At 37.2% G+C, this 17,927-nt stretch overlaps 1 protein-coding gene across 2 annotated transcripts in view; it reads right to left on the reverse strand.

Moving 5' to 3' along the window:
• Positions 1 to 17,927, reverse strand: part of sr (stripe) — a 124,169-nt gene that overhangs the window by 95,208 nt on the left and 11,034 nt on the right. For both annotated transcript variants that reach the window (XM_070109940.1, XM_070109938.1), the window contains exons 2-3: positions 16,087 to 17,234; positions 15,283 to 15,405 (exon numbers count right to left, since the gene is read on the reverse strand). In XM_070109940.1, the coding sequence (XP_069966041.1) occupies positions 15,283 to 15,405; positions 16,087 to 16,891 (928 nt within the window). In that variant the 5' untranslated portion in view covers positions 16,892 to 17,234. The remainder of the gene's footprint in view (positions 1 to 15,282; positions 15,406 to 16,086; positions 17,235 to 17,927) is intronic.

Raw genomic sequence — 17,927 nt, forward strand, 5'->3', positions numbered from 1 at the left:
GCCATGATCACCGATCGTTTTATTTATTTTTTTTTTTGCTTTTAAAATTTTTAGTTTTTTGCTGGTGAATGCAATCAAGTGAGCGCGAAAAGCAGTAGGTGTCGGAAGACAACAACCACAAACGACACAATCAGCAACAACAAGAGAAAAAATCGTGAAGTTGAAAAAACAAAAAAAAAACAAAAACGCTGAATGAGCGCAAAAACAAAAATCAACCAAATTAAATTAATTTTTTTTTTTGGTACGCGCCGTTGCGCTGCAGCATCGCAAGCTACTAACTACCGCTGCCGAGGCACTATGACTGGCGTAGCATCGCACAGTTGGAGTGGTTGGCCTCAGTGATCTCCGGTCGCCAAAAAGTTTTATGAATGAATCGAAATCAGTGTATATATGTATATGATAAAAGCAGCGGCACTCGTATATCAACGACGAGGCGCTGCATTTATAAACACTGAAAAAACAACAACAATGGAAGCAACTACAAAAATCGAGCGGCGGCGGCGATGGCGGTGGTGTTAGCAAATTTACAAATTTATGAATGAAATCAACGAATTCGATACAAGTTTCACTCTGGCGTATTATTTATTTGTAGTTGTTGTTCTTGTTGTATTAATATTGCATTTATTGTGTTAAGTTTTGTAGCACCGGCAAGAGCACCACAGCTGTGCTGGTGAATGCATATGTGTTTCATGTTTTTTTTTTTGTTTTTTTTTTTTACAAACGCCCAAAATTTATTTCAATAAGTTATGCAAATTTCAGCAAAAATTAAATCACCCACCCCGCCGGATTGGCAGTCGTGCAGTTTGCGTCCAAAGGCACCAGCCAAAAACGCTAACACAAACTAAAACGTTCAGCCGTTATAAGATTTCATATATTAAACCAATGCCACTTTGCGGTTTTTCCACGAAAAGCCACGAAAGTCTTTGCAGATCTTGCGGTTACTCGTTCGACAATTAAATTCTATTTTCGTTATTTTTGTTGGTTGTCATTGATTTGAAAACCGAAATAGCGTGGGTCGCAGGGGCTTCCACCGGCTGTGCAAATAGACGCTTAAAAGAAACGGCGCATTTAAGCAATAAAACTTTGGTGCTGACCACAAAGCCCAAATATAGAGTAGGCTGTTATTGACAAGAAGACCGGTGGCCAAGTTCCAGTTCCGCCACATTGGCTGTCGCACCAAAAAAGTTGCAGGTTGTAGAGCAAATTGCAACAACAACAATCTAAATAATATTTAAATTTGTTTAGAAAGATATGAGCGCGCCATGTATTTTGGGCTAAGTGATGTAATGCATTTCGGAACCAATTCCACACAAATAAATAAAACATTTAATCTTTCATGTGCTGGTCCATTGATTAACACAACCAAATGCAAAACTCTAACAGTTTTTTTTTTCATACAAACCTTAGTGCGTAGGTTTTTCAGCGGCACCGGTAAGACCTGCATATATTTTCTTTAATGAACTAATGTCTATGTACATATGTGTGTGTGTGTGTGTATATTTACATATGTGTATCGACTTTTAACGCTTTTTGGTTTCGTAATTTTGGCTTATGGCACTAGTTGACAATAAAAATCTTTTATACATAAACTTGGTTTTCAGAAAATGGTTAGCTTTGGCACGCTTTGTTGTTAATTAAACTCGCTTTTAACCCACACACCGTTTTATAATTTATTTATTAAGTCTATTTATTTAAATTTTTATTGTTCGCGATGAACTACATATTTAAAGAATTGAGTTTTCATCCAAGGACAAATAATACCAGCAGCTCTGTATGCATTTTCTAAGTCCACGCTATAAACTTTTGTCACGGTAGTAGATCAACTTAAATTAGTTTAACTGTATTAGCTTTATCTTTCTTTGGCTAAATCTTCAAACAAGTAGCCAAAGTAGGGGTAGAGATCACAAAAAGGATTACTAAAGCTGTGCGAGTAGCATATACACAGCTTATGAAAACTTTAGATCGCCATAATAACAGATTTTGGACGGAAAAATTTCGGATAATTTCAGATAATGAAACAGCTCTCGTTGGGAATTGTGAAAGCTCTGTCTGAGTTAAGCTCAAAGCAATATAGCAGCGACTTTGTTCAATAAGTTTGAAAATACTTGTGGCTCTCTTGTGGCAGCTAAACATTTAAAACAGGTAAGAACTTTGTATATCTTGAAATCAGCACAAATTCCAACAATAATCTAAGCCTGGAGATCAAGCGCAGAAGAACTCTTGCAAAAACAGGTGCTACTTTGGGATAGGTAAGTAATTCAAAAGTCGATCCCTCTCACGAAGAACAAAAACTACGCTCTGTAAGTCTCTAAATATTCCCGGCTTATTATACGGCACAGAAACATAGACCATGACGAAACGCGATAAGAAACACTTGAAGCATTCGTGAGAACTGTTCTCTGCAAGGTCTTTGGAGCCGTCCGCACGAGCGATGAATATTGAAGAAGATGGAACAACGTATGGAATGAGCTCTAAGGTGACATGAATATATTGCAGTTAAGTGCATAAAAATCTAACAAATGCGCTGGTTAGGACATGTCGTTCCCGGGGAAGATGATGCTCCAGTGAAAAGCTGCTTCGATAAGAGAACGCAACTGTTGAAGTTTTGTGCTCTCGGCTCAGACCACATTACGGTTGTAGTGTCAAAGAAGAAGAAGAAGTAATTTGTTCAACTTTTAGAATGCTTGCTTTTATTTCATTCTAAAAATTTCTGTAAAATCAAGACCACATGAGGCGAGTACTGTATTCTTGGTTGGGTACAGACAATCATGTGCCAATCACAGTTGCAGAGTATTTGTTAACTTTCTCTATCACGACACAAAGAAGTTGAGGAAACCGAAGATCTCGACGCTTACCTCCATTGTTAATTCGATAGTTTTGTATAGGTATTTACATTTTACATTTTAATACCCTGAGACGCATGTCTTTGAGAGAGAAGTAGAGATTACGATTTTGGAATGCGTTTGGCGGAAAAGTATATTTGTTCGTGAACAGGAGCAAGTCTTATTTGCAAATATTTTGATAATTTGACAGCTGGCTTAGTTTAACACATAGCGTGTCGCAATCTTGTCTCGGTGATGCTTGAGCTCAACAAGATTTCTGATCTTTAGTTTACTTCTTAATACATCGGTTACGTTCTTCATATTAAGCATTAAAAAGGACTTCACGCTCCAGAAGTTTACCATATGTATATCTCTCTGGGACTGCCAGTAAATAAGAAAGAAACCTTTGTGCGTGTTGTGTACTCGTCGACGTGTGTCGCCCTTGGCTGTCAATTTGGCAAAATGCAACAATTCGTTTATCACCTTTCAATTGCCACAAGGCGTGTAAGTGCGATATCCCAATAAAATGAACCAACAAACGCATACACACACAAATGCAACACACGTCATTCTCCTGATGCAGATACAGATACAACTTAAGTATCGAAGGAATAAAATACAGCAAAACAAATAAAATATTGACGATACAACAGGGTCTTACACGCTGCTGGGTCCGCTGTTCCATTCACTGTTCGGCCCTTCGCAGCACCGTGTTGGCGAACTGTGTTCGCTGTCAAATGACAAACGCATTAAAAATACTTAAAGTGTTGCCAAACATTGCTGCCAACCACAATTGTCAACCGGACAAGAACACATTGTTGTGGTACTTACAGATATCGAACCGAAACAATAACAACAACAGAGCGACTAATAACAACAAGTCCACTAAAATGCAACCAAATCGGCACAGAAAACAAAAACAAACAATACCACCGCATATTGGGTCGAATAGTCGCGACAAATTCGCCGAACGCCGACCGATCGCCGCTGCTCGTCAACAACAATGTGCCAACTCGCGTCTACGATAATAGTTTATGGCTTTGCGACGTTTCTTACACCATTCATAGGCCGACGAATTTGTTGAAGTGGGACACAGCTAGTCTGGACTGTTTGGCCGCCAGATCTAGCGATTGAGATTGAAGTAACGACAAGGCGCGATCACTGTGCCTGGCAATGACGATGTTATTTAGCGATTATTTTGACAACGATGGTACAACCCTGCAACTGGGCGGTCGCTGGTCAATACGTGCGCGATTGTCAGATATGCTTTCGTGCATCGGTTATTGGAAATTATTTTTGTATGCACAAATGTTGGTTTATACTATGATTATACACGTGTGCAGTTGTATTTGCGTTGCGCAAGCGTTAATGGAAGTCATTCAGGACGCGTTTTATTAGGGGATTTCCAATTAAGTTGAATAAGTGATTCAGTGCTCATGCGTTCACTTAAGCGAATTTAAAAGACTCGACGAAGTTTGATTGTGTAAATAAAGTATAAGCCGTATTGGGTGAAATGTATATATATAATAAGTGAAAACAGCAGTGAGTTTGTGCCATCAAACTCTATTTTAAATAATTGTGTCGATAAATTGTACTTAAAAAGTTATAAATATAATTCTGCTACTTTTAGCTGAATATTGATGTTGGAGATAATTTTTCACATCACTTTACCTCAAACGTTTCTCTTGGTTATGCAGTCATAAAACTGCTATTTTCATAGCTTTCAGTTTTGACAGCTTTTCTCTATTAAAAGTACCACTAATATCACTCAAAATAGTTTCAACACATTAACCAATGTTTTTTTCTTCGATGAAGTTTCAAACCGAGTGAGGACTCACTGTTTTCTTTCTATCTCTAGCTAGCATTCGATATTTTTGCAGCGAATGCCTCCATTTCTTTTTCATCCAAACACTTTGAACTAAAAGTCTGCACTCATTTCATATAGAGAATCCCTTTCCAACGATAAATGTTCTCAAAGATTTCGGAATGTTTATTCTCAAATATCATTAAAGCATCCTCACTGCATCTAGCTATAGTCTTTATTGTCAAATAATATTTTGATTCGACTCGGTAAGATCTTGTTTTAGAATTATTCACTCTGTATATGGTAGATATTGTTAGGCTTCAGGGCTCCCATTGTTTCAATGGTTTTTGCTGTTTCCCAGTTGAACAAAATTTGTTTCAACTTTGAGGTGAATAGTAAGTCAGCAGTAATTATAGTAAATAATGATTTTTTCATTTAGGAGGGAGAATATTTAGTGTATTCCAGTGGGAAAATTAAGATAAACTGGGGATAAAGGGCACTGAAATTCGCCAATTAGATACTCGCTGCTATTAGAGGAGATCCATTTCCTGATTCTTGATTAATGCATGGTTTTCTTCGATAGTATTGCACACATAAAGCCATCATTTGCATATCCACTTCTACTTAACGAATTTTTTACTGTGTCATTAAAATTTGCAACAACCTACTTGTGTATTTTAAGAGATATCTGCTTTAAATATGTAATTATTTGAAACTTTTTCTCACACAAGCAGATCAACTACCACAAAATCGTTAATGAACTTAATTCTCATAAAAATGCATTTTAATGTCATAATGTACAGTGAGAAAAATAAGTATGCGACTTATGGCATTTAATGTTCATAACTCAGGGGCAACGATGCATATTGCGCGTACAATAAGTAATTAGTCAGGAAATGACCCCAGTCATCAAAATGTTGTTAACAGCCAGATAAATGTGCGAAAATATTCGTATACATTCACATACGTATTTATGTGTGTCGAGCGTGTGACCCCAATGAGCCGGAAACTGGCACAAAGCGCCAACGGTTGATTTTTGCGACGCAGATTTTGTGAATCGACAAATGCGACTTCATTTATTAATGTCATTTAATTAGCGTTTGCAAAGATTTGCGCAATTTTCAATTCCCACAAATGGTTTACATATGTATGTGTATGTTTGTATATGGATATTGAAATTGACAATCACATGAAAATAAATTTTGTTTAATGCTCAGCAATAATTGTCACAGCTGACCAGTATAATCGGCAAATCGGTCTATTCGCTGCTGTACGAGTAAAGTACAAGTCTCCAAAAGAGCACAATTAGTGATTTATGTTTCGACGAGTATCTGCAGTTGGAAGAAACGACTATCTTCATATATATAAACCCAACTTTTTTTACATGCAAGATATTTTTTATATGGAAATATTCTCGACGAACTTCACTCGAATATTTGAATGGATTGTTGTGACTCTTCAATTTTCTTCCAAAAATCGTTTAGAGAAATATATTAAGAGTAACCGGTATATGTATTACAAGTCCATGCTTTAAAACTAGGTTCATTTGCGAAGCACTATTGCATTTATACTTTTGGTATTTAGACCGAAAGACTGCATTTTCAACTTTTTGGACGAAAACGAGATGTTTGCTACTAATATAAATATTAGTTTGCTTAATACTAAGAGCAGACTCTAAAGCCGCGTAAAACTCTTGGCATTGGCTTCATGTTGGCAGTCAATCAATTAGTGGCTTCTAGACCTCGTTAGAACTATTTGTATACCATAATAAACAAAGAAAATACTCGCAGATTTGTTGTAAAGCACCGAGCAGTACTCTCTATTACTTAGAGAAGCGATCGTTTGGATCAGTCGTTTCAATTGTTGAGATCAATCACAGTTTCTAAAGCGTCGCATGTACCACCAATGGACGATGGCTGTCGTACCAACTTCGGGTTATTAAGTTACTATTTAAGTAGTCTATAATATTATCGTTTCAAACAGTAATGGTTCTAGAAAGTAGTCTACACTATTAGCGTTCCAAACTGTACTAGTTCTAAAGCGTTCTACATTGCGCATAAGTTAAAGAAAATGTCTTCGAAGCAATCAATCTAAAATATTCGTTTCGCTTTAAGGAAAATATTTTTTGTCCTAGAAAGATTTGAATCTACTATTCAACAAGCCTAGAGAGCTTCTAAATGAACACTGTCTAATCGAGATTCATGCAGTAAGATTGAACATTTTACAGGATGCCAGTTGCATCAGCTGTTTGGAAGAAGATGAGATAGAATAATCTCAACACTTCCTCCTTGAATGTTCTGCCTTACCAGATCAACGCAAAACACGATGTATCTCATATTTTTAGACAACCAGTAGAAATAGCGGAAATAGATATAAAGCAACTAAGCATATGTGTGTTAGGTTCAAGGCGCTTTGCCGATACCTGATATCCAACTACAAGAGTATTTCATTGGGCTTTACAAAGAACTGTTCTTAACAGTGTAAGTGTTACCTCTCACCATGTTGAGTGAACAGACAACTAAACTAACCCAATCTAAGCCTCGTGTATATGCAAATGCTGTTTAAAAGTGGCAACATAATAATATAGCTTTATTTGACTTGCTTTTAAACAAAAACAATAGCTCTTTGGCAACTAAGCAGACAACTGTTGTAAGCAATTAGAGCTACTGTACATTTGTTTATGAGTTTGCAACTTTCACAAAATTGTTAAACAACAATAAATTGGGGTATTTCTGTATGACTGATTGCTTAAGAGCTTTTGTGATTGTAAATCTGTATGTATGTCTAGCACTTAATCAACACCAATGGTGACTGGAAATATACAAAATATACAACAACACATTTAGATAACAATCACAAGCAATCATGTTGTTGTCAGTCGTTGCTAACTTAATGAATTCACTCTTACGGCCGCGTATATTCGAAAGCCGATTGCACTTCATGGCGATAGTATTAAGTGGCGGCGGTGGTAAGTTTTTGGGGGCAAAAGACCAAATGTTACAGAAACAATTGCTTTAACTATTTTGGCAACAAATGTGTCAAACCAAACAATTCAATTGAAGGGAGATTAGTTGGTGTGTTTCAATTCGAAATGAGATCGGATGTTTGGCAAAAGGCTGTATGTGTGTATTAGCGAATTGATTTCGCTGTTTTATGTAAGAAATTGTACATTTTACTTTACGTTACATTCCCGAAATACAATCATAAGGTAAAAATATGATGTGAGATTTTTAAAAAACCAAATAAAAGTCAGAAGACTTCGTAAATCGTTACATAAAGATTATTTCTACGTATAAGAAAGTCCATCTCGGATAATTAAGCGGCCAAGTGGTCAGTACTTTGAATAACGGTAGTACCAGTAAGGTTGCTGTTCACTACCAGCGCCAGAATATGAGAGTCAAGTGCATGCCAAAACATCTTAGTATTGGAAATCAAAGCAGCAGAGAGCAAACGGCAGATATTAACAAAAAACAGTGGATAATTTGGGAAATTTGGGAAATTGTGGCTGATCTTTTGGAGTAAAGATATTGTGTTATATCCAATACAGCTGCGATCAGGTGTACTTAAATTTGCAGATTGAAATCATAACGGATATCACCTGTAAAGCAGTATCTCGAAAAATGCTGTGTTGCTCGAAGATTTTGAATTATAATGTCTTCTTAGTAAGTTAAGATCGAGTTGGGACAGTAGATGAGAAGAATGCTAAGCAAAGTAAATAAACACTAAAGTGTCTAAGAAACTAATAAAAAATCCGTCTGCGGTTCAGAAATGGTAATTGCATCCCCGCTCATCATCGGCATTATTTGGCTTTATTTCTTTCGAAATGAGGCAGAAAACGTCGACTTTTTTCCCGGAATTCGATGAATTCGATGAAATCGACGATATATAATCTATTTTCAACAAGATGGTGCGCCGGCTTATGTTTCACGTCAAAACAAGGGCACATTGCGTGCAAAGTTTGGCGACTCGTTAATTTCGAGAGATGACCTGTCAAAGATTATTTTCTCTGGGGGCTAGTTAAATCAAAGGTTTACGCCAATCAACCAGCAACCCACGAGGAGCTTGAAGACAACATTATGCACACTATAGCCGAAATACAGCACCGGGTCATCGAAAATTGGCGTAAACGGTGCCGTGTTGGTCATTTGGCCGGCGTTTTGTTCAGATCATAAATGGCATACAATTATCTGCCTAACAAAAAAACAAAACCCATTTTGTCCAAATTTTAGTGTTTTATTTCATTTAAGACGACGTCGTTCTTGTTGGTGGACGCCTTACTTGTAAATTGAGAGATGCTAATCGCAGAAAGTAATAACTTTTCGGTAAACAGATAGATGAGTGTGAAAAACCGTAAATTTTGAGATAGTTCGGTATATAGGACAGAACCATGGTATAATATCAGCGGTTCTCACAATTTTGCATCTTCCTGAGGAGGAAAGTGCGTGTGCAAAAATTCAGAGCGATATTCCAAAAACTGAGGGACTAGCTCACGTATGTATATACTGACAGACGGACAGTCGGATATGGCTAAATAAACTCAGCTCGTTATGCTCATCATTTATATACATATCTATTTTATAGTATATCCGACGCTGCCTACTGGGTGTTACAAACTTCGTGGCAAAGTTAATATACCCTGTTGAGGGTATAAACATCCGTTCCTTAGTCGAAGAAAGAAAGAATTCTCCAAGTCTTTTAAGCTGAGAGGTATCACTGTACTTCTTGTAGTGTGAAGTCAAGTATATAAGGGTAACTAATGCTGTAAAGGATAAAAAAAGAAAACTATTATAGCTCGATGAGCGCATATATAACATTATGCAAGTTCTTTTACTATTCTACTTAATAAATTCGCAATACCCAATTAGGTCATCTTTTGACGTATTCTTCGCATCACACAGGCGCGCACTTATATCTTGGACTTGATTGGCTTTTAATGTTTTCATTATTTGTGACTTAAAAAAAAGTAAGTTTTGTTGTTGTATTTATTGTGGTTAAGTATTTTGACTACATATATATTTCATAGCTTTGTCCCTCAATTGCTTAACAACAAAATCAACGCCAAAGTACAAATTATAGCAGTATAGTCAACTGCAGTAACTACAAATACAGTAATAAATTTGCGAAAAGCGTTTGGAAAAAAAAAGATTGTAAAAATACAAAATCTATCCAAGTGAAGCATTAAACTACACCGGCGAACCACCAATCAAGCAAAGCGACAACAAATAGCTAAACACCAAGCAAACCAACAATTTTCCAACCCAACTGAGGCCACCAGAGCTATCGCACCTAAGCATAGTGCTGATCAATCGGCGGTCCAGCTACCAGGCCAAGCAGCCGGGCAGGCCGTATAACCACCAATCACCTTAATTAAACACTACCAACCTTAGCATTAGTGTTGATAGCTCGCCGACCGCAGTTGCAAGCAACCGAACTTCTGAGGAACAGAAGAAAAAAAAAAGCGATAAATAACAGCAATGAAATTTCAGCGCGGTGGTCTACATGTCAACAATTTCCGTTCTTTGAGGTGCAAAAAGGTTGCTGTGGCATTCACTGGAATCTTGGCGATTTTCTTTTTTGCCTCACGCTTTGACGTCCAGCGTTATTGGCTCTCTGCATTTCACCAGCATTGGCAATCACCGTGGCAAATTCTGTGACAGCAGTGTCAAGTGTGAAGCAACTACAATAGCAACAACAACAACAACATTATATTCTTATTGATGCCTCTGTGCGACTTAAAAGTGGCGCAGAACACCCAAGTTGCAACACCAATTGCGCATTTGGCGTCAATGAGCTGAAGTTCATTGTAAAGTAGCTTAATTACACCACTAAGCCTGCCATGTTTGCATTATTATTTGATAAATTAGTTGTATGCACAGGCGTAGGTGCAGGGAGGAAGGGGGTTTAAGCTTGACTTGTCAAAGCTCAAAATTTACTTCCGTCTATTGATATCGAATCTTGTAGCTGCTATTTTACCTTCTTTGTATGTTCTTGCAGTGTAGATTGTAGCAAATCATCGCTAAAAAATTAATGCTTGAAGTAGAATCTGAAAAGACCATCTCTTAAACTTTTAGGGAGAGTACCTTTTGCTAGCGGATATTCGTTTTAGACGATTTTGTTATTGTGGTAGAATAGATTATAATAGATATAAATAAGGCAATATATTGCAATCTTTATTTATTGTGCCCTCCCTTTAGTCCTAAATGTACAGACTTAAAAAGCCAAGGTCGCAGTTTTCTGACAACAAAATTCCCATTTTTTGCATATGAGACCTTATTCTATTGTGATTGATGTATATCACCTTAAATACTCTCAAGTATCCTATCAAAAAACTTCACTTAATGAAGACTTATGTAGCCAGTACTGCTACCATTTCTTTTCTTCTCCCTTCATGAACCTTATTTTGATAGTGTCTGTACCAATTATACTCCACCAATTTTTGCCATTCTTTAATTGAAGATTTTTTTCGTTAAAGAAAATATAAGAAATGGATAAATATTTTTTCTGGCCGATAGCCTTCGTTGCTAGTGATAAATTGCCATAGAGCAGAGAATAAGCTTCAATAATTTATGATTTTTCCTCAGACATGATTTGAACCTAAGGCTCTACAAAATTTCGAAGGAAGACATATATGGACATATGTATATCCATGTTAATTGGTGAAATAGATGGAAGTATTATATTAAGCATACCGTGTTTAGAACGTAACTCGCTGAAAGTCTTTATTATCAAAGCTGAGCTCATTAGGTCAGCCGTTATGTCGCTGTAACTATTAGGTACATAAGTCGGTCATATGTTTGAGGTTAGAATTCGTTTCAGTTGGTCCTAGTCGAAAACATGCTTTTTGCCTTAGCTATTCTACAAAAGTTCTTAAACTTTATAGTTCCAAATATTTTTAACTAAGCAATTAATTTCGCGTTTAAAGTTTCTTGCTTTATATTTTTGGGTTTGGAGAGATCGAAACCAAAAGACGGCTGATGAGTTATGTTGGAGCAAATTTTGATGACCGAAAAATTGATATATTTTTAAATTTCTGCAATTAGTTGCTACTCAGGTTAGGGTGAATCTAAGCCCTAGACTGAATATGTCTCAATAAGGGGATAATTTTATGGTTGGCTGTGCATTCTAACAAGTGAATTTTAATGGAATCTAAATATTTGCTGGAAACGAATGCCAAATATATGTTATTTCCAAGTTATAACTGTTATTATAATACTTTACTTTACTTCCAAGTTTTCGCTTGTTGAATTTATGTGGACCGATCTTTATGACTCACCCATTTCAAGCTCCGACTATAACTATGACAATGACAAGACATTTTAAACTTCATTAACTTATTAGGTAGCTCCATTTAGTCGCTACTGACTTATGGACCATCACTAACGCTTAGTTGCGAACTTTTTTTATTGCTGCTTTTATGAATTGGAAAATACACTTAAAAGGCGTAAAGTGACTGCTCGTTTGACATTTGTGCGAGCTGTCAGACGTTTGTATGTATATTTGATAGGATTGAAATGCTTTTTGAACGATTTATTAGCAGCGATATGTTGGAAGTGGGGCATGTGGCAGAGGTTGCCACACGCCATGACTGCAGAAATTTATGCGACACCGTGCAACATTGGGTGGTATGAACGCGTGGCATAAAAACGGCTAGCAGAGTGACATTATGAAATCTTATTACGCTGACGCCTTATTTTTGGGTGACAAAAATGCGCGAACGTGCCAAAAATCGGGCCGAACGCTGTGCATTGGCGGCCGGCTGACGCGATACAATTATTAATTTACCTTTCAGTTTTTGGCGCTTGCCATGATAAATGTTCACACTTGAGTTGTTGCAATTATTAATTAATCGTCGCATTTTATGCATTTAATCTGGCTGGCTGGTTGACGTAGTATATAGCCTAAGCAGGCCGCGGGTAGCGGGTAGCGCACTATGGTCAGCGTCAAGCTAACAAAGTCACTAGCAGTGTAATCATTGTCGTTTGCCATAAAATTTGCACAATCTCAAGCAATATGAATCTGTACTAGCGCTAAGTAAATGCTCGCGCTTTATAGGCCCTCTGATTGTAAGCACAAATACGCGCACGCTTAAATTAGCGCACACGTATTGCTTGCAGGAACAGGCTTATGAAATTTATTTCATATTTGGAGACGTTTTTATCACGGCTTTCCCACTCAGTAACTGAAAAATTAATTCACTTATTTATTAGTTCACACATGCATTGAGTCTCCATGCAGGTGCCTACACACACTCCTGCGAGTGCGACTGCATTTGGGTATAAGAACGCTCACTTGACTGGCGTCTAGACGGCGTTCGTGTCGCCGACTTGCATTTCCATTTCCAACTATCAGTTTGTTATTTTTATCAGCGTTGGAATTGGCAGACGCGTGTCTCTTTCCACTGTGAATAACTGTTTGTGGTTTCAAAACAGCTATTTAAAAAAAAAGTAGTTTCTATTTATGGCTTTTGTCGTGTAACTGGCGCTAGTATCCCAGGATTAATCATGTAAGTTTGGTAAGCAATGAAAATTGCAAGCCTACTAATTTTAAGAGTAAGCATTCACGCTTTGATTCAGCAACCATTCGCTTAAGCGGAATTATCGTTAAATATAAAAGTATCTTATTTATAAATTATATAATAATAATTTCGTACAACATAATAATTCTAAGCATGCAACACGATGCCCTGTCTATCAGACATCTTATCTTTCAATGCTTAATTCGGCTATCATTTCCTTAAGCTTAATAATCATGAAGAGAAAAGACCGCTCAGTTCGCGTTTTTTTATAACTATGAAAAATCCACGGCAATTCAACGCAGATAACATACAAGTTTTGCAAACAAATTTTAAGTAGGAAGCACATAAGCGAATAGTAAAATAGGAAGTTCTCTTTCACATGTCAACATAGCTAAATAGTGAACCCGAAGGTACAAAGTTGCTACGACATACTTGTATAAGGCTTTTTAAGAAAGTTTGTATTCAGCGCTTTATTCAGCTCTCTCTTATCTAGCTGAATTTATTCGGCTCACATTCTCTCTAGCTGAATAAGTGCTGCAAGCCAAAAGGGCTTAAATTTTTAACATTTTAAACTTAAAACATTTGAATGGCGTTCCAGCTTAAGATCATTAAATTTTTATAGCTTTCATTATTTTGGCTGCAATTTTTTTAGCTCGCTTTTTTATACTCTCGCAACCTGTTGCTACAGAGTATAATAGTTTTGTTCACCTAACGGTTGTTTCACCTAAAACTAATCGAGTTAGATATAGGGTTATATATATATAAATGCTCAGGATGAAGAGACGAGTTGAATTCCGGGTGACTGTTTGTCCGTCCGTCCGTCTGTCCGTCTGTCCACCCGTGCAAGCTGTAACTTGAGAAAAAATTGAGATATCTTTATGAAACTTGGTAGACATGTTTCCTGGTACCGTGAGACGGTTGGTATTGCAGATGGGCGTAATCGGACCACTGCCACGCCCACAAAACGCCATTAATCAAAAACAAATAACTTGCCATAACTAAGCTCCGCAATAAGATACAAGACTGTTATTTGGTGCACAGGATCACATTAGGGAGGGGCATCTGCAGTTAAAATTTTTTTAAAAAAAGTGGGCGTGGTCCTGCCTCTAATAGGTTTAATGTGCATATCACCTAAACCACTAATGCTATAATAACAAAATTCACTGGAAGCAAATGTTTTTAGAACCTCTACCTACATTGTGAAAATAGTTGAAATCGGGTCCCAACTCCGCCCACTCTCCATATAACGGTACTGTTAAAAACTACTTAAAGCGCGATAAATCAAGCACTAAATACGCCAGAGACATTAAATTTTATCTCTAGGATGGTATGGGATGACTTTATAGGAACCGCGTTCAAAATTAGACAGTGGGCGTGGCACAGCCCACTTTTAGGTGAAAACCCATATCTCGAGATCTGCTTAACCAATTTCAACAAAATTCGGTACATAACGTTATTTTCATATTTTTATGCTATATGGCGAAAATGGGACTACAACCACACCTATTTCCCATATAACACCATTTTCAATTCCATCTGATTCTTTCACTTTCCACTATGCATATCAAGCAACAACGATTATATCGGGGTAAAACTTTGCGTGAATAATACGTTTAAAGTATGCCACCTTGTGACCAAAAATTGTCTAAATCGAACCAAAACTGCTTAAGCCCCTAAGTACTAAATATGTGGACCCCAGTGCCCATAGTTGACCTTCTACCGAAAATATCAGCCAATCCACACAGAAATCTCAAACGGGTATACCATTTGACTTTGCGAGAGTATAAAATGTTCGGTTACATCCGAAATTAGCCCTTCCTTACTTGTTTTAAATTGAATATTTGCTGAAAGCAAAAGGCGTGAAAACCAGGATATTATTTCTTAACAAAATAAAAAAAAGTAAGAAACAAAAGATCTGAGTTGAGTGAGAATCAAAAATATTCTCTAGAATATTCGCTCAGTGGCATTTGAACGAGTTAAAAAGAGTAAAACTCATATGTGATTAAACTTTTAAAATGTCATGAACAAAAACGTCTATAAAGCTGAATTTCGCCAATATTGCCACTTCGTAGAAAAATTGTAAATTTCCAAATATTAAATTCTTATCACAAATAAGTGATTATATTGATTTCTGAACTCACCTGAGCCATTGCTGCCGAACCAGAGGGCAACGAGGTCCTCACTGGGCGACGAGTGATAATGATTACCGTACAAATATGGACTGGGATAATCGAGTAGCATGCGACGAGAAGATGGTGACTCCGCTAAAATAAAAATGAAACTGATTAATTGCAGATCACTTGAAACGAGGTTAAAAAAAGCTTTGAGGCTCAAAAACTTTCTAGGTGACCCAAAACAACAGAGCAGAGAGTAGACTAAGCGAGTAAATATTTTCTTATATAAAGACTTCATAATCCGACCAATGTCACCAGTCAATGGGTAAATAGGTGTTCCATATATCGGCTCCGTAATTATCTTATCGCAGATCAATGCCTTGATGGCTGTACAATAATTTGTAGCATTGATAAGACATTAGGATCTGAGATGGTCTTGATTGCAGCATAATTTCGCCTTAAATGCTATCCACGTCAAATTAAACTAAATATGTTAGCTCCTTATTTATAGGATATATACTGTTGCAAAATGGTACCTGAGCGCGAAGCATGATTACAAAGAACCCTTTCAGTTTTCCAGTTTTATATAGTACGGTGGAGATTTCTACAGTGCAATTGGAAGGAGAGAACTGAACTGAATCAGACTTTTGGACTGGCGTTAAGATTACTGCGCATAGACTTGTAGGTATATCAACATATAATTTTTTTGTGACAAATTGTAGAACGCCTTTCTGAACTTTTCGGGAAGATTTACATTGCTTAATTGTAGCTTAACCAGGCTGCTACTGCCTAATTAAATAAAATATAGGAAACTAAAAATTCTGTACTCACCTTGCACTTGAGCAGCGTATTCCGAAGCCTTTTGCAGATTTAAACGCGGTCGTGGTTTGGGCAAACTTTGTTGTGAGCTCGTTGTCGCAGTTATACCACTAGTACTCGTATTAGCGCCATTAGCTGCGGCCAATGCCTGCTGCTGACTGGCGGACGCTGATGAGTCCAATAATAGTTGCTGTACTTGTAAGATGTCAACGTATTCGTCTAATTCCGTCGACTGGGCTGAGCTGGAAAGTTGTGCGCCATTCGCCAAAGAGACGCTTCCGGTGTTGACTGGCACCAGTGAAGTACCAACAGACGTTGGTACAGCTGAGGGCAGTGGATAATGCGGATGCAGGTAAGTGGCTGCACCCGTACTAGGTGTATAGAAACTGAATTGTGGCCCGGCATGTACGGGTACCGGTGGTGGTGGGGGCGGTGGAAATTGTAAAGGACTACGACCCAAGTTGAGCAACGGTGTTGTGGGTGTATTTAATGAGTCCGCTTGTTGTTGCTGCAAATGTTGTGCGTGTTGTTGTTGAAGTTCTTGCTGTTGCTGTTGCAATTGTTGTTGCTGCAACAGATGATGGTGTTGTATGGTACAAGAAGTTGCGTTTGCGGCGACACTTAAGTTGGGTGACAGCTGAAGTGTTGTACTAACACAGGGCACTACAAGACCATTCGTGGTGGCCGACACACTAACCGGTGCTGACTCTGTGGTGGCGACGTTGACGACGGCGCTGGCTGCTGTAACGATTGGCGGTACTGTGGCTGTGACTGCGGCGTGGTGGTGTTCATTCTCGCGACGCATTGCTAACAACATTTTCACGCGTAAAATCAAACAAAAATGCACACAAAAAGAAAACACAATGAGAAGGCGAACATAAATAAAACGGAAATAGAACTGAAAATAAAACGATTAAATCGATCGCTGATTTGCACTCCATTTGGTGGTTTCACTGACACAAAGCACACACGAATTTCATGATTAATTTATTATTGAAGTTGGTTACTTGGTTTAATTGATTTGTTCTCGCACTCTTTTAATATATTTTTGTGGTTGTGATTGTTTTGTTTTTGTAAGTTTTTGCATCACTTTGCTTTCACACAAATGTATAAAATCAGTCTTTAAAAGGACGTTATCGTAAAAGTATTGATTTCAATTTCTGGAAAGAGAGAGAGAGAGAGGGAGAAACGGGAACGGTTATTTTTGGAAATACGTGTGAGTTGTCACTTAAAAAGAAAAGCTAATAAAATATGTCTATAAATAACCGCAATTTATGGTAATATATAATGCTTTAGGCAATTTGCTTTTTATATCTATAAATATATGTTTAATAAAGGCAAGTATTTTATATTCAAATTTTAAACTTTTTGAAACTTTTAATATTCATATTAGCTTTAACTTATTCGTTTACATAAAAATCATAAAATTATTTAACGTGTGCATGAGTGTTTGTTGATAATATTTTTGTTAAAATTTTAAATTAAATAATGCAAGTCTCAAATGAAGAGCGGCAAAAGTGGTAGTAAAATTTAGTATACGAAAAGATTAAACTTCGTTAAAATAATTTAAGTCATTTTATTTTTGGCACTGAGTCTGGAAAACAAACAGCAAATAATTATTTCTAAATTTATTTCCAAGCCACTGCACTAAAGTGCTCGCTAGTAGCAGAAAATAATGCAAAGCTTACGACTTTTTATGTGCTTACTCGAGCTTTTTGAAAATTATATTGTAGCATGATGGGTACAGCCATACACATGCGAGTACAAGTAGGCAACATGAAGTATTACAAGCTGACGTTGCCTTCAAACAGTGGACAGTTTTGTGAGAGAGCCATCAGATTAGAGTTTCAAGC

This window comes from Bactrocera oleae, chromosome 2, assembly GCF_042242935.1.
Source record: "Bactrocera oleae isolate idBacOlea1 chromosome 2, idBacOlea1, whole genome shotgun sequence".
Taxonomy (NCBI): Eukaryota; Metazoa; Arthropoda; class Insecta; order Diptera; family Tephritidae; genus Bactrocera; species Bactrocera oleae.